The 25,870-nt window shown below is 40.4% G+C and overlaps 1 protein-coding gene across 2 annotated transcripts in view; it reads left to right on the top strand.

The window, feature by feature from the left end:
- Positions 1 to 19,691, top strand: part of SNX24 (sorting nexin 24) — a 175,615-nt gene extending 155,924 nt beyond the window's left edge. Inside the window, exons 4-7 of one of the 2 annotated variants that reach the window (XM_061150909.1) lie at positions 11,531 to 11,625; positions 13,359 to 13,391; positions 13,914 to 13,978; positions 18,096 to 19,691. In XM_061150909.1, coding sequence (XP_061006892.1) covers positions 11,531 to 11,625; positions 13,359 to 13,391; positions 13,914 to 13,978; positions 18,096 to 18,163 — 261 coding nt within the window. In that variant the 3' untranslated portion in view covers positions 18,164 to 19,691. The remainder of the gene's footprint in view (positions 1 to 11,530; positions 11,626 to 13,358; positions 13,392 to 13,913; positions 13,979 to 18,095) is intronic. The other variant, XM_061150910.1, reaches the window with a different exon arrangement.
- The last annotated feature ends 6,179 nt before the right edge of the window (positions 19,692 to 25,870 follow it).

Genomic DNA, 25,870 nt, shown 5'->3' with positions numbered 1-25,870 from the left:
ATTTTTAACTATAGACCTATGAACTGTCTCCACAAGGGCTACTTTTCATTTCTGGCACATTTCTCTGAGGACTGCTACTGCATCCTGAAATAAGTCTGTGTCTCACTCTCTAGCTGCTTCCCACTGTGTTCCCACTGAATTCTATTCACTGTCAACTTTCAAGTTCAACTTCATTCAAGGATCTTACATTCACGTAAAACATTACGTGTATAACTTCAGGATTTTAACAGGAGATTCAATGCAGTACTTATAACAACTATAAGTTGTTGGCAGTTACTGTTGGCAATCTTCATTTAAAATTTTAAAAAGATATTTGCCCAGTATGCTATATCTTACCTGTAAAGCAATGAGAATGTGTATACTTCAGAGGGCCTAGTTGATCTAAACTACACGTCCAGCAAAGGAGATGCAGACATAAAGAACAAACTTAGGCTCACAGTGGGAGAGGGAGAGGGTGAGATGACTTAGAGAGTAGCATTGAAATATATACATTACCATATGTAAAATAGATAGCCAGTGGGGTAGGGAGGGAGGTGGGAGTGAGGTTTAAGAGGGAGGGGACATATGCATACCTATGGCTGATTCATGCTAATGTATGGCAGAAACCATCACAATATTGTAAAATAATTACCCTCCAATTAAAAATAAAATTAAATTTTTAAAAAAACTACACCTCTTCAAATTCAGCTGTGCTTGAGCTAAGTCACAGTATACAGTATGTGAAGAAAGAGAATACTAAATAAATCAGAGGAATAAAGCAGATAGTTGGGAGCATGTTTAAGTGACTTGAGAGAGCAAATGGTTTTCAAGCACTTTAAACACTTTAAAAACATCAATTCCTCAACATGCATAGGCTATGCTAATTGTAAATCATTCATTAAAAACCAGTCTCTAGAGGCTCTCTCCAGGCAACATCTTGCAAGCCTAGTTCTGATTACTATTGCTTCTTTAAAGTAAAAAGACAGTGCTTCCATAAGCATATTCTATAATTTGTATTTCAGTTGGTGTCATACCATATTCTTTGAAAAACTCAATCAGTTTTGAGGTGCTTTGTAATATATGGTTTTATTCAAATGTGTCAGTCCCTTGATCTCGGTTTTGGCTTATAGGTAAGTAGCTAGTTTATAACTGCTTTTAGAATTTTTTTTTTCTGTTGGATGATCAAGAACACGATCATCTTGTTCTTATAAATCTGACATTATCTATAATGTGTAATTGAGCCACATTGTTCTTCAGCGTATAGGTAATTTAAATAGATCAAAGGTATATAAGATGTCACTTTAAAGCATTTTGCCAAGTCAAAGAAGAACTGAGTTGGTCGGAGGTTGTCAAATAGATTTTGAAATGTTTCTGTCTTTGCTTTTTTTTTGTCATCTGTTTTTTTGTTTTTTTGTTTTTAATATAGGACAGAAATTAATGAGTTTATTGTTTTCCTTCTTGGAGTCCTTATATACTTGTAAGAATTAATTGAGTCTTAAGAACTTTTGGAAAAATATTTTATTTATTTATTGGGCTGTGTTGGGTCTTATTTGCATCATGCAGGCTCTTTGTTGCAACACACAGGCTTCTCCAGTTATGGGCTCTAGAGCACATGGGCTTCATTGCCCTGAGGCATATGGAATCTTAGTTCCCCAACCAAGGATTGAACCCATATTCCCTGCATCGGAAGGCAGATTCTTAACCTCTGGACCACCCACCAGGCAAGTCCCTAGAAAATTTTTAAATCCAAAGAAAGTTAAAAGTGTTATTTTAAGGGAGCTAATTTCAGTGGTTCCTTTAAATTTATTTATGGGATAAATTAAATCTGTAAAAACAGTAGAAAAATATGTATTTGAAAAGATAAAGGATTCCAATAAAACTTACTAAGAAAAGAACTAAACTATATAGCCAAATGCTGTTGTGCATGCAGTAAATGTCAGTAAATGTTTCCAGAATGAATGAATGACCCAGTGAATAGATAACATTTGTAGATCAGTAGTTTTACAGCAGGTGAGACCTGGGTTCCAATCCTGCTTGACCCCTTACCTTTGAGAAAATATGCACAGGTGATTTTGCCTTTTCTGAGCCCCAGATTCCTCATATGTAGAATGTGGATAATGAACATATCTCATAGTACTGTGAAAATTAAGAAAGAAATTAAATAAGAGCCCAGCACAGACCAGGCATTAAATAAAGTTTACTGTTGTTATAAACCATATGAAAAATGCCATATGTGGTAGGTTAAAATTGTCAAAAGCTAGTATGACTCAATCACATCACAAAATCATTTTATTATTTCACACACACAAAGTGATAACTTAGCCCAACCTGAGGATCTTGGGAACGTTTTTGAAGGAAAGTAACACTTGAGCTGAGGCTTGAAGAAGTAGGAGTTGGCCTGTTGAGAAGGTGGGAAGGGCATTTCTAATAATAGAGCTATCCCCTGGTAAAAGTAGGGCTTCCCTCATAGCTCAGTTGGTAAAGAATCCGCCTGCAATGCAGGAGATTCAGGTTCGATTCCTGGGTCAGGAAGATCCCCTAGAGAAGGAAATGGCAACCTGCTCAAGTATTCTTGCCTGGAAAATCCCAGGGACAGAGGAGCCTGGCTGGCTGTGGTCCACGGGGTTGCAAGAATCCAACATGACTTAGTGTCTAAACCACCACCACCTGGTAAAAGTATAACCAAGTCTAAGGTAGACTATTTGAATGGTATTGTTTGGCCAGATTGGGCCTTAATGGCTTTTATAAAGCCTGTGTGCACTGTAATCAGAGTAATAATCTATTAACCTAGGACCATATTATCCTTATCAAACGAAAAGTTGGAGCATAATACTTCAATATATGCATATTTAGTCATGTTTTTTACATATACTGCTATAAATCCATAAAAATTAGAAAAGATAAATTTCTTTATTTTTCATTATTATTTTCAATCTTTTAAATATATTTTTAATCTTTTTTAATATTTGTTTTTCTGAATCACGATTGATTATCTTGCTCAACTCCCCACATGTCTGTAACCCACTTTGAAGACCACTGGCCTATGAAAATCCATTGAATGTGAACAAAAGTTTTCCTCCTGCTTCCCAACCATGTTTTGTGAGAGTTTAGGGTTTGCATTTTCTGCATCTGCATGATCTCATGACTCCAATCTAGAAAAGTAACCTATTTTCCCCCAGCTGACTGTATCTGTCGGGGATGTGTTTCCTCAGAGCAGAAGCAAAACCACTCAGGGAGTGCATACCTTGAACCTGGTCTAGCCTTTCCCACAGATAAAGCCCTGCAGAAGATTAGTTCATGAACCAAAACTGCAAAACAGAAGAAATGAACAGCTCCGAGTAAGAGACACAAAAACAGAACTAAATCCCAAGAAACTCAAGTACAAGCATGATTGAATGGAAAGTCCAAATTAAAATGTCTAAAACAGGTGAAGGCATAAGAAAAGATCATGAACCAACAAATAGCAAAACAGGCAGGATTGAAAAGGAACCAAATATGAAATGAAAAATCTAATTAACTCCGTGGATTAAGAGTCCATTTGTGCTTATGCTTAGTTACTCAGTCATGTCCGACTCTGAGACCCTATGGACTGTAGCCTTCCAGGTTCCTCTGTCCATGGGATTTTTTAGGCAAGAGAGAGGCCATAATGCATGATCACTGATCTGAGGAATGCCACTGCTGTTCCAGTTATAGTCAAAAACATAAATCATCTTTCATATGACACAGAGGCCCCAGCCCACCTTTATAGTTCAGGCTCTCCTATGTGATTGCTCAGCTTTATTTTCCTCAGGCACAACCTCACTGACCTTTCTGTTTTCCTAATGCCATGCTTCCACCTTCCACAAGCCTTTGAACACACTAGATTTTGAACAGTATGCTGTGCTTTGCATCTGAAATATCCCACTCCCTTTATTCTGTTAGCTCATTCAACTCTCAGCTCAAGGGTCACTTTCCCAGGGAAGCTTTGTTAATACTTCACAGGTTAATGGGGGCTTCCCTGGTAGCTCAGCTGGTAAAGAATCCACCTGCAACACAAGAGACCACAGTTCGATTCCTGGTTGGGAAGATTCCCTGGAGAAGGAATAGACTACCCACTCCAGTATTCTTGGGCTTCCATTGTGGCTCAGCTGATAAAGAATCTGCCTGCAATGCAGGAAACCTGGGTTTGATCCCTGGATCGGGAAGATTCCCTGGAGAAGGGAAAAGCTACCCACTCCAGTGTTCTCCCCTGGAGAATTCCATGGACTGTATAATCCATGGGGTCGTAAAGAGTCAGACACGACTGAGCATACATATACGTAAATGGGGTGATTTGTTACTAATGCTTAGAGAAACAGATTCCTTCCCTTCAGGGTACTTATCTCAGCTTGTAATCTCATATCCATCCCTGTGATTATTTGAACACTATCCATCTTCCCCACTAGACTGTAAGTCCTGGGAAGACAAGATCATGTTTGTGTGGTTACCCATTGTGCCAGGGGTTGTACTTAATGCCTGGTAAATAAATATCTTTTTTTATGAGTAGATATTCTAGAAACATAAGAGACTTAAAATTTGATATTAGAATAGCTCAAATGGTGGTTGTTTTCCAGTCTCTATTGTCCCCTGGTTTTATCTTTTTATCCATATTATCAGAAATTAGATTTCTTCTGTCAAATATTCCTGAAGCCAAATCACATCGTTTCCTTACACAGATTCTTTACCATTTTAAACAGGCCCTTGTCAGAAGCCTTCAGCTTTTCATGCAGGTCCTCAGATTTCTTGTAAGATAGTCTATAAAGCCCTGTGGAACGATAGCAGATGTCTGTTTGAATTTCTGAATAGTGCAGTTTCCAACAGAACCAGAGCAGACTCATCCTAGGAATGGTGGCACGCAGAAGGATGTGTGCTGCAGTGGGCTCCTCCGAAGCACATCTGATTTTTATTTTTCAGGTGATCATGAACCTTCTTAGATCTGTTTACTGGCTGACTTTTTTAAAATAGTGTTCCTTCAGTAACCTTCGTGTGGTTCATTTTGTGAAATCTTGAGCAAGTGCTGGGGAGGAGGTACGTGGAGGACTGAGGCCTGCAGAGCCTCTTTGAGCTGGTAGGTTTGGTTCCCAAAGGACAGAACACTGAAGCCCACTCACTGCAGTGAAAAGGTATTGATTTTTCTCCCTCCCTGTTCTCAGCTGCACCTCTGAAGTCGGAATGGTGCGCAGCATCTTTCCTGGTAAAGAGAGGAAAAACTGTCATGAACTTGGTCACCCTAGTCGGACATTTCAAACCAAATGAGATGGAATAGGAAAAGAGCTTTCCAAGCTCTTGGAAACCTCCCGACTTAATTCAGTACCCTGAATTTTGTGACCAGGAGGTTCCTTCCAGTTCATAACAAACCTTGATAGACAATGGGAAGAAATGTGGTGGGGTTTTTTTTTCCCTTTAATGTTTTGAAAAGAGAATAAAAGGATCAAATCAGTGAAACCAATACAGCTTTGTGCAAGTGATCTTGGAAGGTTAGCACAGTGGTCTTGTCCAAGTTTTCAACAAGATTCTCCGTTCCTGTTATAATTGGCTGCTGGCTAGGTTTGGACCTAACTAGAATGCCAGTGTTCGATTTTGCCGTGTCCTCGGTGGAGATATGTCACCGTTTATGCTCGCCTTAGTGACAATTTTCTAAAATGGAAACTCGTGGGAAATCATTACAGTGTTTATACGTCTCTCTTGTCGGACAGCGTTGTCCTGTGATATTTTACCAGTGTTTTCCACTGCATGATGGCATCTAGTGAAGGTTAAGGCAGCACGGGTCTCTTTGTAATTTTGTGACTGCATTTTACTTACTGAAGAAGAAAAGATAACTGACAATTAAGTGTTTGGGATGTCACAGAAAGAACATGTGCAACTAATCAATGCTATCCTTTGGGAACATGATTTTATAAAGCTGATAAGGTAGAAAAATCGGGATTTTGTGATTTGTGTTACATGATGATAATTGCACCTTTTCAATAAAAGAGACATTTCTCCTGGAGTAAACACTTAGCTGGCGGAGGATGCTGGTACCAGTGCTATTGTTTTTCTGCCCCCTTTAGGCAATTTTTGGGTAAATACTTTTCACAGAGACTTCTTTTTCCCATTCTTTTAGAGTGATATTTTGGTCTATAATAAGGAAAGTCATTTATTCTTCTGTGACTGAGTAACATGGTTGTAAAAAATGATTATTTTTTGCTTCTTGCAAGGTACACCCAATCGCCTGTGTTCATGTTTATCAGAGTTGGATATCATCTTAGCAAAGTCTGTTACATGATCTATCACACACTTGTTAAAATTCTTTGATTTAGCCCCATTTCCTTTGTGCATCTTAATAACAACCTGGTTTTTAATCTATGTACTTCCTTCGTGGCAAATTGGATGGAATTTTCTTTACTGTCGTTTTTCAGTTAATTTGGTAGTGTCTCCAGTCTGCATGTGTATGAAAGAGCAAGTAACAGACATTTAGAACCCAGATATTCAGAAGCTCTTAGGAACCTACTCTTCCCATACATGCACTGCTTCTCCTAGTTTTATGGCCCAGGTTTCAGGTAGAGATAGATTCCTTCTCTGCTGGTTTAGACAGTAGTTTCTTCTTGTTCCAGCAGCTTTGGAAACTGCCACCCTCCTTAGCAGACTTAACTAACTTAGGTTAGTTAACCTAAAGGCCACATGATCTCCTTGGTCCTCCATCACCCCCTTCCACACTTGGTACTCACTGTTGAGTAACCTCTTCATATGGAAACCATTCTGAACCTTTTAGTCATTTTCACTGCTTGCTTCTAGCTTGTCTGAGTTAATTTTTATTTCTCTTTCCTTGGGGGTTAAATAGTATTGCATTCAGTGGAGTGAGAGGGCTGCTCAGCTCATTTTAGACCTTTGTGGAAATAGCACTTTCTTGCTGACCCACCGCTTGCAACCAGCAGGGCTTATGACCTATTATCCAGCTTGCCTTGGGGGCTTCATTCTGCCTCTTACAGTAGTTGACTTGGTACTTTAACCTGTACAATTTAATGGGATTATTTCTAACTTTTTCTCCAATGTGTTACTTTCATTTTGAATTCTGATGTTTTACTGCATAAGTTAGCTACCAAACCATGCCACCCTCCTTAACAAAATGGTTAGTTAATCTAACTCACCATCTCAACTTGCATCTGGTGTCAGGATTCTACCTTCCGAGTTATTAATCAGTTAGAAAACACTCAGCCCAGGACCCAATACTGTCCAGCAATTCAAATTCCCCCTCATAACAGGTGTGGCGTACTATCATACACTCTGCAGAAATAGAGCTTAAATCTTTCCCTCCTTTTTGGCTAATTTAGGAAACCTTCAGCACCATGGCTTGTTGAATTCTAGAGTTATGTACAGAAGATGTAGATGCCATAAATATGAACTGCTTTCTAAATCCAGCACAGCAATAGATTTTGGTCTTTCAAAAAAAAAATCTTTTACCAGGGTTGCCTCACCGCCAGACCCGCAGCCTAGAGCTGAAAGCACTCATGAATTCTAATAGCAAGGCAGCACGCACTCCAGCGGGGTTCTAATTGACAAAGAGGTGGAAAACTGAAGCAAGAAGGCTAGGCTAGCGTGTCCTTCGGGGGGCTGGCCTTCAGCACAGGCTCAGCAGTGCTTCAGGCTCCAGGCCAAATGAAGAATGTGCCCAGCAGTGCTGCTCCACACCCGAGCTGAGAGGAGGCATCCTTGGTGCGGCTGTCAGAGGGCTGCTGGACCCCCTACCACTGGCAGCGCAATTATATATGTGTGTGTATGTTTCAGCAAGCAAGAGTCTCAGCTTTCATCATTTTCAAGGGGATCCACGAATCGCAGAGGACTAAGAAGTTTTACTAAACAGACAATAATCCAAACCTCCAAAACCGATCAAATAGATTGTTGAGAATTGATACAGCAAAAAAAAAAAAAAAAACTCAAAGAAAAGAGAATTAACATTTATTGAATGCTAATTATGCCAGAGACTCTTGAAGACATCACCTAATCCTTACAATGACCTTTGGAGTAAGCAGAGGAGATGCTCAAACCCAGGTCTTGGTCTAAATCTACATATTCTAGCTACACAGTTTACCTCTATAAAGAATGAAAATAACCATTGAAGATCAATCAAAAATAAAGATAAGCAAGCTAAAACAACAGGGAAATGTGATTTGATGTTTAAAATATAATTTTTACATATATAACAGAAAGTGAAAGTGAAGTCGCTAAGTCGTGTCCGACTCTTTGTGACCCCATGGACTGTAGCCCACCAGGCTCCTCCATCCATGGGATATATATATATTAATTAAGAGCTTATCTGGCGAACAGTTCTGATGATTTAGACCAGGCTGGGGTCCCAAGCATGTGGAATGGCCCAGGATGCAGCATCGAGAAGGAGTGGCTCTTCTTGAGCAGCAGCTTTTTGAGAAACTGAGGAAGATTTAGATGAAATAGGTCATGAGGTCCTTCTTCACTGCTGGGTCTCTCATGGAATGAGGTCATGTGTTTCTGAGCCAAAAGATTTGGATGAGCTCAGTTTCCCTTCTGCATCTCTGTACTAACTGATGACAGTCATTTCACTTATACATATTTTATTAAATTAGTTAAGTTCTACTCTATTCTATCTCTAGACTTAAGTACTATTTTCTTTTTTTTTTTTTTAGACTTAAGTATTACTTTCTTACAAGACTTCTTAGCAGAGTTTAGGGAATACTCCCCCCACATAACTGAATGCTTAACTAACTGCCCAGTGCTGCTTTCTTGCAACTGTAAATCCTGAAATCCACATTGGCCGTTGTTTTATGGAAAATATTATTTGAGGCTATTCAGCTTCCCTGCTGGCTCAGATGGTAAAGAATTTGCCTGCAATGTTGGAAACCTGGATTTGATCCCTGGGTCGGGAAGATCCCCTGGAGGAGGGCATGGCAACCCACTCCAGTATTCTTGCCTGGAGAATCCCCATGGACAGAGGAGCCTGGTGGGTTAACCGTCCATGGGGTCACAAAGAGTCAGACTCAACTGAACGACTAAGCAGAGCACAGTGAACATTTAAATAAAATGCTCACAAATTTCTAAAGTCTTCTCTATTCTTTTTCCCCCAGTATATCTGACCTAAAATAGTGTGACCATCTATTTGGAGTACTCTGTTCAGGGAGGGTGAGCTGGATTAATTCCTGTCTTGGTGTTGCAGTGTAAACAGCTTTTTGCCTGTCTTTTGTCATTAATGATCATGCTGTAGACGTACCCAGTGCATTGTAAGCCAATCTGTCAAGGCCAATAAACAATTCACCTTGTTAAAATTCCCTAAATCTTGCATTAATAAAACGAAAGTAACCCCCTGAACACTCAGGAGATGTCTTCCTGCATACTACAGTGATGGATGACGTGTCTAAAGATCCTGGAAATTAAGTAGTTCAGGTCATTAAAAGTGTCCCACACTTGTTATTGATTTAATTTATTTTAAAAGGTGGGGGTGGAGATAAGAACGGTTACCCCCTCCCCTGTTGTGTTTTTTTTTTTTTAATCTGAAAGCTACCACTTGTTCACGTAATTAAAACTATCACCAGGGTGAACAGCTCCATGTTTGTTACAACATGAAGCTTTATTATTCAAATAAGTATATCATCTTCTTAAACAGATAATCTGCAAACAAGTAGATAATCATTGCATCTTGTATTATGGAAGAAATTCCTTAGAACCGCACATGTATCATGATTCCTGAAATCTTTCATTTCTGGGCACTGAAATAATGACCTTCTGGGTACCTCCCAAAATGTCCTCAGTTAGATAAAAATTTAGATGAAGGCCAAATGAATTGAAGGAAACTAACAGAAATAGTAATAGAAGTATGCCTCTGAATAAAGGACTTGTTTTTTTTTCTCTCCATTTTGTCAATTTTTCATTTTTCTACTTTATAATCAAGAAAAGAGTGAACATTTGAGAAAGATGAATGGATGGATGAGCGGGTGGGGGAATGGATGGATGCGAAAGTATTCAGAGGGTGCAGACCCCGTGTTACTATATTCCAAGGCAAGTTTAAGATATGTGTGTTTGTGTTTACTTGTTTATCACCAATTTTCTACACCAGTCCACTCCCCTGGACACATAATATTCATTGCGCTATCCCGGTGCCTGACATAATAGGTGCTCAGTAAGTATTTGTTTAATGAATAAAGTATTACCCCCAATACCTTTTTTTCCTCTCTTCTTCATTGCTTAAGCTTCAGGGAGTACAGTGGGCTGTGTAAGGAATAGTAAGAGCCCCAGACGAGGTTGGTTCTTCAGCTGATGACTCCCCCGGGACCGAGCAGCAAGAGCGTTGAGCGCTAGAATCAAGCAGAGATCGGTCTGCTAGCACCGGTGACCCTGTGGTAGCTCATTCCATTTATGTGTCCTGAACTGGGTAACAGAATTCCGAAACATGGTGAGAAATGGGGCAGCCCCAGATATAAATCATAACTAAACACAATACATTATGTAGAATTATGTGTATACAAGATACATGCAGTTTGATCTTACTTTTGTCATTTGTTATATACCTTTTGCATCACCTTGCATAGCTATTCCTGATCAGCTGTGTGAGTGACATTTCACCATCAATTCTCATTGTTTTTTAAATAGTGTATGTATTAGGGTGGAAAAAAAAAAGCCATGGTAAATTACAAAAAATGACCCTTAAAATAGTTATATTAATTTTAGAAATTATTGCACAATGTTTGATGCTTTTCCCATGGTCTTTGTTTTTTTTTTTTAAAGCGGGGGAGGGAGGTGCAATCATTTCTTTGGCAGACCCTTTCAAAAATAAATATATATGAAAATGCACTCTTACAGTTCTCTATTCGATCCCTCCTGGAAATTGCATAATTTGGGTATCTGAGAACTGACATAGTTATGCCATTATGGCAGCTATTTAGCAGAGCTCCCTAAATGGAAGAACTCTATAGATTTTTTTTTCAGTATACACACTGATTTACACTTAGTGGTAAAATTGTTACTGACCCTTTAAGTGGAGCTGTCCAAATAGCAATAAATGTCAGTTGATCCTGTTGCTGAAATAGGTAATAGCTAAAAGATCTTGACTAAATCTTACGGTTTAAAAAACCATATATAACATTTCCTGAACAATTGTGGTCTCTTATAGATACACACACAGTCATACCATTTCATCACTAAATAAAAAAAAACTTGATGAAACTGTCTTAGCAGTATTGTTGGTGTTCCCAGGTTTTCAAGTACTCTGGATTAGAACCTCCTTGAAGGCAGGGAACTGTGTCTACCTGGTACCCAGCTGTCTTGCCCCCTAGTCAGCATCTAAAGTATAGAAAATGCTCTGTAAATGCTGGTTGGGTGAATGAATAGATAAAAGGAACATTTGCTGACACCGAATAGCATGTGTATTGGTCTGAATTATTGGTGGGCAAAATAGGGACCACTCTCTTTTCACTTTTGAGTAATAACGCTGGTAAGAATTTTGATGGATGGTTATGACTTTTCAGAATAGTTTATTTGATTGATTGTCTAGCAGACTTCACTTTCTAATTGTTTTCCACTTTCACAGGCTGTCATTCTGGAAAATGAAGAACTTCCTAAGCTGTTTCTTGATTTCCTAAATGTGCGACATTTGCCCTCTCTACCAAAGACAGAGAGTTGTGGGTAAGAGTTGCTGTTGTTTACCTATTGGACTTGTACTTTAAGTTGCTTTGCAATCACTTATTGGCCTAACAAATAACCCTAATGATGCCAGAAGGGCCAGCCTGGGCACACCCATTCTTCTGGCTTGGGACAGCACTCGCTCGCCCCCTACTCGTAGTCAAAGGAATTGCTCTTGAGTTATCATCTCCATATTGTGGCCAGGGGACCAACTAACTCAGGGTTAGACTTGAAGAATTGACTTTTTAAATTATTCAGTTACATGGAATGATGTTACATGATGGGAATTATGACTCTCAATAGCCTGCTCAAGAACTGATATGTTTATTTGTGAGCTTCCCTGGTGGTTCAGCTGGTAAAGAATCTGCCTGCAATACAGGAGACCCTAGCTTGATTCTGGGGTTCGGAAGCTCCCCTGAAGAAGGGATAGGCTACCCACTCCTGTATTTTTGGACCCCCCTGGTGGCTCAGATGATAAAGAAAATGCCTGAAATGCAGGAGACCTGGGTTCGATCCTTGGGTTGGGAAGATCCCCTGAAGGAGAGCATGGCAACCCACTCCAGTATTCTTGCCTGGAGAACCCCCATGGACAGAGGAGCCTGGGGGGCTACAGTCCATGGGGTCACAAAGAGTTGGACACGACTGAGCAGCTAAGCACAGCACATGTTTATTTGTGGATACTTGGGCAAAGTCTGTATCCCCTTGACACATTTATTCATATAAGTTTAAAGCTGTAAATGATCTTAAAAATGATTTTACCCAACTCCCTTCATTTTATAGTTGAGCAAACTGAGCCACAGAAATAAAGCGCCTTTCCCCAAATCTCTTGCTTTGTAGCTGGCAGAGCCCAGGTCTGTGTCATAAACTCTTTTCCTGCCTCCCCGCTGCCTCCCTCAAGAACTTCTGAATGCAGAGCTGCATATCCTAATCTTTCTGTACCACGAAACCAGACATTTGATATCAGCGGCAATCGAGAAAAGTTCTTCTGAAAAGTTAACTCTGAACCAAGCCACTCACTCAGCTCTGGGCATCTGTGATGATCTGACCTCCAAAGGCCATCAGCAACACCCCTGATATATTAGATCTAGTCACACAGAACTCCATCCTCACAGTCTCTCTGCAGATCCAAGTTGGGGAGAGTGTTGGATCCATTTGCTTGCTATCTCCAGGCCTGCCTGAAGGACCCACACTAGCTACAAGGGGTTTAAGCTAACCACACCCAAAGGCATGTTAAACCCCAGCCGTCTGCTGGTTGAGAAGTCACTAGGACCTTCACAGCTCCCTCACTGGTAGCGTTCACTCAGGGCCACTTTTCAGTCACCTCAGAACAAGAACCATATACCCCACTCACCAAATCACATACGTGGCCGGTTGTGTTCCTGTTTCAACTTGGTGCATTTGCTGGGACGTTGGGCTTCATATGTAGTTATGTATTTTTAAGAAGAAGTAGTGGGAAAGAAGTGAGTGAAGTCTTTTCTCCATTATATAAGTCCAAAAGCAAAACTGTAGGATTTTTGAGTGATCTTCTTCAGGAAAACTGAAATACAAGATTACCATCTTAGGATTCATTAGGAGGCGGCATCAGCCGTGCTGTGACTCGGTGAAAATACCAAAGTCTCTTTCTCAAAATGTCTGCCAATTTAGAGCTCTGAGAATACTAGCTGTATCTTCCTTTGTTAGCATAAACACTGACCCAGCTTTTGTTGTCTTTTTCTTTTCTTTTCAAAAAATTTTAGATCTTTTGATGAGACAGAATCTGAAGAGTCAAGGTAAGAACAAATACCAGTCAATCAGGAGTTACACAAACCGAGAATAGGACTGTGGTTTTGTTAAATGTTTCATTACCATCATCTAATTGTTTCAAGTCAAGGTTTTCTTTAAAATCTCTGATAGAAAATTCATTTTAAAATGACAGATCTTTGATGGGAAATTACAGAAGTGGCCAGTTCTATTTAAGGGTGGAGGAATAAAACCCTACATTGTTTCATACATGAAATAAGAATACTATTTCATCAATAGTCCTACTACAAGATTTCAAAAAATAAAACACTTTGCATCAGTGATTTATTGTATATCTGCTTCCGATTCCACAAAGACATGAATGGAAGATGAGCGCGCTGCTGGTGATTTGCTCCTCCAGCCCTGCTTGCTATTATTCACCCACACACCGTTAGATACATAAACCTTGAGATGTCCCCGCACAGCAGTTTGATCCCCTCAAAACTAGTTTGTAGTGTTTTCTGTTTACCGTCGTCCCCTGATGCTGACATGCCTGTTCTTGACCTTTCCAGCAAACTGTCCCACCAGCCGGTGCTGTTGTTCCTCAGGGATCCATACGTCTTGCCTGCAGCCAGCGGTAATCAAACCTGTCATTTGCTAACAGCTCTTTACTGATCTGACCCTGCACCACATAAACCACGTTTTTAATACAGGTCTAACAGAGTGACATTGGTCCAGGGCTTAATAATCTGCCAATAAACCAGTGCTCTTGGTGTAAGAGACATTCAGAATTTTAATTGGGGCAGGGCTTTCAGGAGGAAATGTAATTTTTCTTTCTCTCTCTCCAGGCTGTTTTGAATTAGAGTGATAAGGGGGTAAAGGTATTAATTTGGGGGATGGTATTATTTTGGACTATGCCAGTTTTTATCCAGATGCTAGGGTTTGAATCCAAGGCCCTTGTCTTTTTTTTTTTTTTTAATGCTTCTTTCCCAAAACTGTGTATAAACATTGCATGTGTCTCCATTTCCATTTTAGATTACAGCATCTTTGACAGTCAAATATACCTTGTTAAAGCTTGTATGTTTAGGTATAAGGGATTAATTTACGTGTAATGCTGTATTTTAGCCCAAGTCCTTTCTTTGTGCCAAGAAATTTAAATTATTCAGAGTCCCTCTCAAAGTGTTCTGATATTCAGCTCTTTGTGAGTGTATTCTCAGACATTGTCTCATTTAATTTCCTTAACCACCTTGGGAAATTGGCAGGGCAGGTATCATCATTGGATCTTGAGAAAAGTGGATCTCAGGGAGGTCCCTGACTTGCCTGGTTTCACAGGTCTGGGGGGTGGCTCTCTTTTTGCCTAATTTCTACTTCTGTGCTCTCTGCATATAGTGGGTTTGCAGCCTTTGTTTCTGCGAGTAACTAAACAGCATAGCAGCTAAATAGCAATAGATAGATTATCTGTGGACACCTTTCCTACACTCTGGCAATAAAACCTTATCCCCAGCAAGAGAGAAGGGACTGTTCTCTTGTGCTCAAGTCAGCCACTTGCTGTCCACTTAAAGAAGTCTGGCTCGGACACAGCCCTGCTCTGTGGAGGGACAATTCTAGAAGAAAGCTGCCTTTTGTCATGTGACTGTATACACATATGGTCTTGTAATAGTATTTTTCCTATAAAATTCTTTCCGTGAGGAATAATTACCTTTCTTTAGCATTTGCTTCTAATGTGCACCAAATATGCCTGGTGTGTTAGGTTGATATTATGTTAACAAGATGTTACATTTAACAAATATTCATTATGTAGCCTAGTGTAGAGTAAATGGGCAGTAATTTATAAAGTAGTCTTTCTAGCTTTTAATAATGGTTCCACAAGCGCTCTCTCCAGGTATTGTTTCTGCTCAGATATTTTGTGCATTTGACTCAAATTCCTAGAAAAGTGTAGAGTAGAGTGATCACCGTGGACTAGAGTAGCCAGTTTGCTATCTAGAAGAGGGAAGATATTTTGTGGTCTTTGAACTCGACTGACCCAGGTTGTTAAGTAGCATGTGCTATGCACTTGGCTTGACCATGAAGAATGGCAGAACTTTCTGGGAAGGAGTATCAGGGGCCAAAGTCCGAAGCTGGAAAGAGTAAAAAGTATGGATCGTTGGTAGAATGTTGATGTAGTGGAATGACTTGCACCAGAAGGGAATTCCTGCTTGAGAGTAAGTGAAAATCATGAATTTGATGTAAAGGATGGAACCAGGTGTGAGAGAGCCAGTCACTAAATCTCCTTTCATGGAACTTTGGCTGGACCCGTGTCATAAATCAGATTCCTATTGTCTTAGAGGTATTATACTAGTGATGCATTCTTGCAGTTCTTTAGCATTTAATTTAAAGATAAATTTTACTTGTGTCACATATTCACATTGTATGGCTTCTTAACAAAATGTTGAGGTTACTTTTCCAGAGGATACAGAATCTGGAAATACTTTCACACAGACACTGAGACCCATAAAGTCAGAGGAGTGTCTGTCTTTAAAATTTTGGCAGTTAAGCACTGTCCTCTTCTAAAATGCTAAAAATAAAGCATTATTCCCTTAGCATGTGGTTTTTGGCCTTTGTTTAGGTTTTTCTGGGGAATTCCTGATAACTCTTGTCCAGGTCCCCAGGGCCAGCTGTGTGACTTACCCTCTGTGGGCTTTCTCAGCCCGCTTCCTTGACCTCTCACCTTTAGCCACTGGTGACCACGTTCCCTGTCTTCAGACACCACCTCCCCTTGGCTTTCCCACCTTTCTGCTCTTCTTCCTGGTTCTGGCAGCTCTCCTGAAGTCTCTCCTCGACTCTCTGTTGTTCTACTTTTACTTTCTTTGGAACAATCTCCTCCTTGCTGTGGCCTTGAAGACCTTGAGTGTACAGCTGAGTCACAGTATTATTTTTCCATCTGAATGCTCTCTGTGAGCCCCAGACTCGCGCCATGGTTGACATGGCCCTCCATGGGCTGGCCCTGGCTCAGGTTTCTGCCGGGACACCCTCACACACTCTGATCCCGCCACACTGCAGTTCTTCCTGGGTCCTGGATGTAGTGAATTCTCCCCTCAGGGTGCTTGCCGTTTCTTCTTTCTCGAACCCGCTTCTCATTCTCACACATCGTTGGCCTTCTCCTCTTTCAGCTCCAACTTCAGGGAGCCTTTACTGATTCTCCTTTTGAGTAACCTCCAAGAGCCCTTCCACCCTGTTCACTATTTTTTTTAATAAGCTTCACAATAAATGTTTCCAAAAATAAATGAAAACCAACAAAAATAACAACAAAACCTACCCTAAATCACATTCCTTCTCATCACCTCTCAGTGAGAAGCAAAGGCAAGGGCAGTTTTCTGAGTAATTCAGGCAGTCATGGAATAATTAATTGCTTGTGTATTAAAGATATTTTTAAACACATTTTGTTTGTTTATTCACTTATCTCCCTGACTAACATGTAAGTTCCATGGCTTAGGCAAGCACTGTTACTTATATCCCCAGTAATTAGGCAGTTTGGTATGTCATAATAGCTGGTACTTACCCTGTGCCAAGTTCAGGTCCAAACACTTTGTTTCATTCACCGATTTTTACAATGACCTCTTCGGTAGGTATTGTGAAATCCTTCTTCACTAGTCCCATCGAATTCGTCACCACCTTGCTCCTGAACTACTGTCTGAATGTCAACCACAGACAACTTTTCAAAACAATTAATTTCTGTCTCACTTTGTTTAACGTCCCTCCTTGATTTTCAGATAAAGCCAGATTTCCTGTCCCTTCTTAGCAGGCTTGAATTGTCTCCCTGCCCTCACTGAGGCAACTCCTCCTGCTACCTTAGCCCCCATGCAGGTCTCTGAACCCTCCACAGGGCACCCACCTGCCTCAGACTTCATAGCCGGTCAGCTCCCTCTCCCGAGCTCTCTCCTCTAAGAGCCTCTCTATTCCCCTGATGAGGTCCAATGCCCTTGTAAGTGGTTTAATGTAGTGGGTCCTCTGTATAGGTTGAATTAATAAGTGAACATACTTAGGGATCTCTTGCTTTCCTCATATAATAACTACATTTATGTAAATCCTGGGTATAATTATGTGTAGATGTGATCGATTGGTTCCCTGTTCAATTTATCCGTTCATGTCTTACCTACTCTGATAACTAAAATGTGATACAACAGAAACTACACCTCTGAATTTCCTTTGTGTCTCCTATAAAAATGGAGCTGATTTTTCAAGTTTGACAAAGGGGGCCTTTTGTCAGAGATTGGCCCTTTTACATTAGGAAGACAGGCTCCCATCCTCCTGCTCTCTAGAAACTAGCGTAATAGAACAAGCAGATTCAAGACACCTTGGGCTAAACGCTGCTGTAAACCATGATGGAAAAACTGCCGCAAAGTATTCCCAGTAGAAATCTTGGAATTCCTTCAAGTATATTGAGATTTTGTTAGAAATTGAATTGCCAGTGTAATCTATCTTCCTTGTGAGAAAACATTCAGATAAAGAGCTGGGGCCTGGCAGCATTAACCATTAGAACATCCCTGAAATCAATAAGCTACAAATCTGGCCGCGCATTCCTGCAGCTCGCAGTGGTACCCACAAGTGACTCGAGGCCAAAGCAGCATGTCTGATGTCACGTCTGAAACAAGGGCGAACTATATGGTGATGCACACCTCTAAGTTATGCCTAGGCCTTACCTTGTGGTGTTCTGTAAAATGCACGTATGTTTCATTGATGGGCATAAGAAAATCAGTTTTCCTTTTGTTTTTCAGATTTTCCAAATGTGGTTATTGAAGGAGTTCTCCATGGGATATTTTACCCTCATCTACAGCCCAGGTAGAAATCCTCCATGGCTGGAAGAAGCTGAAGCAGGTTTCGAAGTCACAGTCAAGGAAATCGATACCTACCAAATTAACCTAAACTCTATGACATAACGGCTCTCTCACTAGTGGTAAAATTCACAGTCCCAGCGTAATTCAGAGCAGGGACATTTCCATTAGAATGGTGCTTTTAAAAATAGAAGCCGAATTGGGGCGGTGCTGAGGTTAAGGCCAAGTGTTTAAGAAGTAGAATGTAGCTGCCAATTTAGAAACCCCGGGAAAAGAAGACTAAAGAAGATCTTTGGGACCTCCAAGTGTAGCAAAACGCTTCCTCTCCACTTCAGTCACACCATTTGCTAATTGAAAATCTCACCCTGAATCATTGTGAGACTGATCAGCTTTGGTAGCTCTTTTTGTTCAGATTCTATGGCACACTAATCTTTTCATCCTGAGATTTTTTTCTCAGCCAGTGATAGATAACATTCTGAAATGCTGGCACCAGGAGAGCTTTACAGAAACACACTGCTAAATGTGAAGAAGGAACTGAACTGGAAATGAAATTATACTGACCATACTAGGGCATTTAAAAAATCATGGCATTTTAGTTTGCGTTACAGTGGAGTTGCATCATATGCAGGGATTCGCTTCTAATGTCAGCACATAAGATAGAATGGGGGTCTCAAGATTATCCTTGAAAGCCCTTTAGAATGGTGCCATATTGGAAATCTCCATCCACCACAGCCAATTTTTCCTCCAGTGTTGGAAGAGAGAACTGTTGAAGACCAATTAAATTTGTTGGTGTTTGTTCAGGCACCATTTTGTAGAAGAAACACATGCCTTTAAACACTAGAATTATACTTAGCCTTGCAAGATGCTTGCCCTATAAAAGGTAAATGTGACCTGACGGTGACTGAGGGAACACCAGATTGACCACACTCATCTTGGTCTACTCAAGGGCATCCATTCATTGAATAGGTGGTATAGTTGCCAGATTGATTGTTATCTTCCTTATTGCTTATCGTTTCCTTTTCACTGACCTCATATTTTGCATTAATATAAATTAAATGGATTTATGATGCACCTCCACTGTACATCTTACAGACATTCAGATTTTGTCTAATAAAGGATAAAAGCATATATGCAGCCTGTGTATGTGTGCTGTATTTGGGCATTTCCTTGAAAACTAATTAATAGCTAGCCTATTTGTGATTATTAGCTTAATAAGCTTCTGTGTAGGAGAAAAATATTTAAATTCAAAACTAATAAGTAGATCATGGTTTTTGACTAAGCTCTAAACACACAGGTTTAAAGCTTGCTGCAAATTCTTGATGATGTATTTATGCTAGATGTGTGACAACATGGGAAAGAAAGTAAGAACTGAATAACCAATAACCAATTGAACCAATAACTGAATAACTGAACCAATAACCAATTCAACCAAAAATGACTGAAGAGTCAAGTGTTGGTGATTTTTTTTAACATGTTTTTGTTATTAGCTATTTTGAGTTAAATAAAAATGAAGAACCCAAAGCATTTGAATATGTCTTCTACTGCCAGAATCTTATAATGGAGACACAAACTGTGTCTTTTCTTTTTACTCACATGCACACACACAAACCTTCTCTCATATTCATATAAACATTTATTGCTAATCCAACAAGGTAAGAGTTAAATTACCTCACCTATTAAGCCAGTAGGTATGCATTAAATAATTTATTTGCCAAGATAGTAAGAATTTAAAAAAAAAAAATAATAAAGATCAACCATCATTGGTGACACACCAATGATGTGTGTCACAAAAGAAGGAATCTTTTGTGAGAATTAAAATCTTTTTTAGTGATGACTTTCATTTTTAGTTTTAATTTAAATGTTTACTCTGTCCTTTCATAGTTCATTTCAATTCCATTACAGGAAATAGAAACCACAACTACAGTAGGTGTTTTAAGCAGAGTGGAATCATAAGAAACGGTGCTTACAGAATCTTTTAGAAGGATGCAGGGAATGACCTCCTGTGGGCCTCTAGGCACAATTTCCAGAATGCCCCAGCAATTTCTAGTACCCTCCTGCCAGGGGAACTACAACGTCTGTCTTAAGGAATTCAGGGAGCGGAGAGGCTGCTGTGGAAGGTATTGAGGTCAAAAACAGCACATGTAGTTGTGATCCAGGGAGCAGCACACAGATTCAGGAGGTGTCTGTTACCGCCGTAGCTGCCCCATGGCAGCACCCAGGAAGCTGGTGACTGGGCACAAGAACAAGTGTCCGGCTGTCACCAGCTACACCACGGTTACCTCTCAGCACCCATGGCCTTGCTCGTCAGCAGTCACAGCACAAAGCAGCAGGATGATGACATTCACCCACTTCCGTCTTGTCTATAGCTCATGAAAGCACATGCAGTTGGCAGAACCTTCTTCTTGATTCCCAACTTCAAGGGAGTCTGGGAAGGAGTTGGAACTTCCTGGTCTCAGCAGCTCAGACATGCATGTTGGAAAGAGGATTGAATGTATTTCCACAGTCAAGATTTTAATAAAAACATATAAAATGATAGATAAAAAGAAAAATCTTCTCCCATCCTGTCTCCCTGATTCCCAGTTCCCTTCCTAGAGACACCACTGTACTTGGTTTATGTGTGTACTTTCAGAAATTCTCATCCACCTGCAAGCAAATACTGTATGTTTAGTGTACATATATTCTTCTGTTTCTCCGTTTTTGTAAGATGGATTTTTCATATCATGGATTCATAGCCAGTAATGAAGTAAAGAGTACAGAGAAGAAAAGAGAATAAAGAAAAGGAAAAGAAGCCCTCTTACCACTTAAGCCAGGATATAGAGACAGCCCTCACACCCCCTCATCCCCCGGTTCTTGGATCTGGTGCTTTGCTTGGAGCTGGTCTCAGAATGGTTCCCCACCTGCCCATTGCTGTTTAATGAAGAGCCTTTCTCAGACCTAACCTCTGCCATCTGGCCAGTTTGCATAAGGCAGCCCTGATATCCTTTCTCTTGGTGTCCTTCCTCCTCCTCCGCCTCTCCCCCATTTCAAACAGCAGGTTGTGTATACAATCCCAATAGCACTGTGACCATCCCCACATGGTAAATTCTTCAGTCATTTCACTTTGAAAAGTGTATAAGTCTTATGATCACAGTTTAGGAACAACAAAGGGCTTTTATCTCATTTGTCAACTTGGTCAATCGATAATGGCTGTTTAAAGTGCTCAGGTTGTAAAGTAATTAGCCTCCAACTAATAAAAGTAAATGGAAAAAAAAAAAATAAAAAGAAGAAGAAGAAAGTGCTCAGGTAAGGATTCTGACTCATCAACCAGAGTGGATACTATCCAAAACAAGCAGAAAGTAACAAGTGTCAGCAAGGATGCAGAGACCTGGAAACCCTTATACGTTGCCAGTAGGAATGTAAAATGGTGCAAACTCTAGAAAATAGTATGGCAGTTCTTTAAAAAATTAAACTTAAAATTACCATATGTTCTAGCAATTCCGTTTCTGGATATATACTCCCCCCGCCCCCCCCCCCCAAAAAAAAGTGAAAGCTTTTCACTTGAACAATTTTTTCTACAACCAAATTACAAATGAGTTTCACAGTAACCAAAAGATGGAAGCAACCCAAGTGTTGACTGATAGATGAATGGATAAAATGTGGTCTATACATACAGTGGATTATTCAGCCTTAAAAAGGCAGGAACTTCTGACACCTGCTACAACATGGATGAATCTTGAAGACATTACGCTAAGTGAAGTCAGCCAGTCATGAAAGGACAATGGCTGTATGATTCTACTTATTTGAGGTACCTGGAATAGTCAAAGTCCTAGAAACAGAAAATAGAGTGGTGGTTGCCAGGGGCTGGGGGTAGGGAGAGATGGGGAGTTAGTGGGTTTAGTGGGTTAGTGAGTTAGTTGGGGAAGGTAAAGTTCCGAAAATAGATGGTGATGGTCATTGCACAGTGGTATGAATGCACTTAATGCGACTGTTTAAAAAAAAAATGATTAAAACAGTAAATTGTTTACATGTATTTTACCACAGTTTTTTTAGAATAGACTTAGTGAGTAAGGGTGTGGCAACCAATTAGTGATATTTGTCAAGGGTGCTATTCTCATATCCCTGGTAACCTATGAAATTCTGAAAACAATAGTTCTGCACCAGAGATGTGCATCAGAATCACCTAAAACTGAATCAGTAAATCGGGGAGGTGGGGGGTGGGGGGTCTGTCCATGGGTACTTAGAGAAACTTCCCAGTTGATTCTGACACATACTTAGGTTAGGAATCACTGTTTGATGCTTTGAGAGTGTGAGATGGTTTATGAACTCCCCTTCTTTGGTGATTATTGACTTCCCTACCTCCTGCAGAATCTACTATGAAACACGAAGATTTAACTCTCCTAGTATTGCATGTAGTCACGGGTTGGAGGGGCTTATCTCTGTTCATTCTGGCTGCGGTAACAGAAATAGCATAGACTGGGTGGCTTGTAAACAACAAATATTTATTTCTGTCAGTTCTGAACTCTGGGAAGTACAAGATCAGGACACATGTGGTATCTAGGAAGGGGCTCTGTTTTCCCTGTGTACTTACGTGGTGGGAAACTTACCAGGGATCTGTCTGGGGCCTCTTTCACAAGGGCACTAATCCCTAATCACCTCCCAAAGGCCCCATCTCCAAACTCCATCACTTAGGGAATTTGATTTCAGCATATTAATTTGGGGGAATGGGTGTGGACCCAAACATTCAGTCTATAGCAGGATTCTTTGAAGAAGCAGAGAGGATGACAGACAAGCTTGGGTAGTGGTCTCAATTGATACCATATAATGAATATATATATTCATTTGTCCATCCATTCTTTAAATAAAATTACAGCATGGTGTTAGTTATCCAAAGAATAAAGACATAATCTCTGTTTTCCAGAATTTTTAGCCATTTATGAGGGAGTGTCTTTCCGTTTAACTGAATTGGATATTAATTTCAGTGATTAAAACTATCTTCTCCAGTCTTTCTAACTCAGCTTTGAAATGATCATTTTTCATCTCAGCTTTGTTTCAGTTTTCATCCTTGATGATAATGATAGATTTCGAATTCAGCAACAGAAACCCAGGAAAGTAACAGACAGTAACTCAAAACAGAAAATCCTGCAACATTTATGTTTTCTGTCCATGAAGAAGCAGAGTGATGGTCTGGATTCTGAGGGTGAAGAGGTGTTTATTTTTGTGTGGGAGGGAGGAGGGCACTTTGAAATGTTAAGTCTTTGAAGTACATGTAATTGACTAAAGAAAAATTTTGTTTTATATTCTCAGAGTATAATTGTAAATCTGACCTATAAGATGTGAAACATTTTCATTCTTCTTTTACTTGAACATCAGCCCTAGTGCCATCAATAGTGTCTCCAGTTCTGATCATCTCTTCCCTTAGATGCTCTTATGTACTGAGCACCTCTGGGTGTCACCTGTTGTGATACTAAGGCTTTTCATACTTGATCTCATTATAACTTGACACAGCTTTTACAAGCTTTTATAGAAGAAGAAACTGAAGTTCAGAGAGATTAATAAGTAACTAACACGATAAAGCACTAATCTGGGCTAAATTCTGTCCATGGATTATCCCATAAAAGCCTTCCAGCATCTTCCTGAGGTATGTATTCTTATTTTTCCATTCTACAGTGAAAAACATGAAGGCTAGAAAGGCACGCTAACTTGACTAAGGCCACCAGGTTATAAAAGGGATCAGGATTTGCACTGATCATCCACAAAATTTGGGCTCATTCTCTACCCCATCAGCCTCCCGTTAGAACTGTTTTTTTGAAAAAACTAATGTGCATTTTTGAATCACATATGAATACTGAAGTCAGAAAAGTATTGTGATAGTTGCTCATATTTCTACCCTACATTATAAACCAGAGTGCTTTACCATCTCCCTTGATTAAACCAGGGGAGTGCTCTTGGTTTAATGAGTGCTCTGTGCTGTCTGCTGCAGCATCCTCTTGGGCCCCTCTCTTTCCACTTTCACTGTAGTCTATCCTTCACACAAGAGCCAGAGCCATCTTTTTGACATGTCCATCAGGTCATGTCACTCGCTCAAAATTATCCAGTTGCTTCCACCCCCACTTAAAATGGAAGCTCCTACCACCCTGTCCCAAGTTCCTCACCGTCCTCTTCCTGGTGCTAATCTCACTGGTGACACTAGCCTTTCTGTTCCCAGGACTTGCCAACCTTGGTTCTCGCTCAGACCCTTTGACCCTGCTAGTCTCTCCCTGAAACACTCTTCTCTCATCGGAAGGCGGGCCCACTCTCACCTATTAGGCCTCAGTTTAGATCTTATATAGCACCCCAACTTTCACCTTGCCCCCTTCTCTCAGAGCACGCTGGTACCATCTTCATCTGTTTATTTGTTTAATGTCTTTCTCCCCAGGAAAGCTGGAGAGAGCTGCGTGAGGGCAGGGGCAGCATCTGACTTGTTTACCCTGTTTCTCAGTGCAGAGACAGGCAGATCCCACAACCACTGTTGAAGGAGTAGGTGGCCAGCAGCCTGTGTTCCCATCCCATCACCCAGCTCAGCGCTGGCTATGCGTGCGTCACAGCAGGGCCTTCAGAAATGTTTGTGGCCTACATAAATGACCTTGCAGGCAGGATTTGCTCACATCTTCCCAGAATCATTTGCATAATTATTCATTACCTCCTGTTTGTTCTAAAACAGTGTTTTCCTACACTTTGCTCACCAATTTGATACAAGTTCTAATGGCTCCAATGATTTCTTAAATGTCTGTCCTTTACAAATGCATTACCAAGCTAATTAAGTGATTAAAAACCATGGTTTTGTGACATCTCGGGGCAGTGGTTTTCGAAGTTCAGACCTTGGATCAGCAGCAGCAGCATCACCTGAGAACTTGTTAGAAGTGCACATTCTCAGGCCCTTCCCTAGCCATTTGGAGAGTGGGACCCAGAAATCTAACAAGCCTTCCAGGTGATTCTGACATGCACTAAAGTTTGAGAGCCACAATATGCTGCATATTTTTTTCAATGCTGAAACTTTTTCTTTTTAATTGAAAAAAACCACAATACTTCTAGGAGGAGCAGGCACAAAATCAGACAATGCCAGAGGGTCACTACAAAAGGCTGATAACGCCTCTAAGACACCAGCCCATTAGCAGCTTAACAGAACCAAAAAGGTATTTTAAATGTAGTAAAAGATAAGAGATATCTTGCACTTAGAGACTGTTTTCTTTTACATGAGCTTTTATATGTTGGTATCATAATTTTTTTCATCACATAAGGCATCATGATGTTCTAAATCTGTGATATCTTTAAATGTGAATCTGCGTAAACTGGAATCCTTGACTTCATGGAATTTATAGAATAATGTCATATTAGAGGGATAAATAACCCCCCAAATGTGTCAATGTGAAGTGTGTTACATGCTATAAAGGAAAAATAAAGAGGTTTACTTATATGCAGGGAAGATAATCTAATTTAGGCTTGGGCGGGTCAGGAACCTTCTCTGAGGTAGTGACATTGAAGTAGAGACATAAGGATGTTAAGAGGCATTAGCTGACAAGAATTGGGGGGTTGGGGGGTCGCAGAGACATCAGCAGGTTCCAAAGCCCAAATGAGGAAAGAGCATCAGTCAAGGGCCCCAAGGAAAGCTGGTGAGTTAGAAAGATAGTGAGGGGCTGGGGCTGGATCCCACAGGGCCCTCCTTGAGATGTGGAGGAGTTTGGTTTACTGCCTGTGTGCCA

The sequence above is a fragment of the Dama dama genome, chromosome 9 (genome assembly GCF_033118175.1).
Source record: "Dama dama isolate Ldn47 chromosome 9, ASM3311817v1, whole genome shotgun sequence".
Lineage (NCBI taxonomy): Eukaryota > Metazoa > Chordata > Mammalia > Artiodactyla > Cervidae > Dama > Dama dama.
This window is presented reverse-complemented; position numbering and strand designations above follow the sequence as displayed.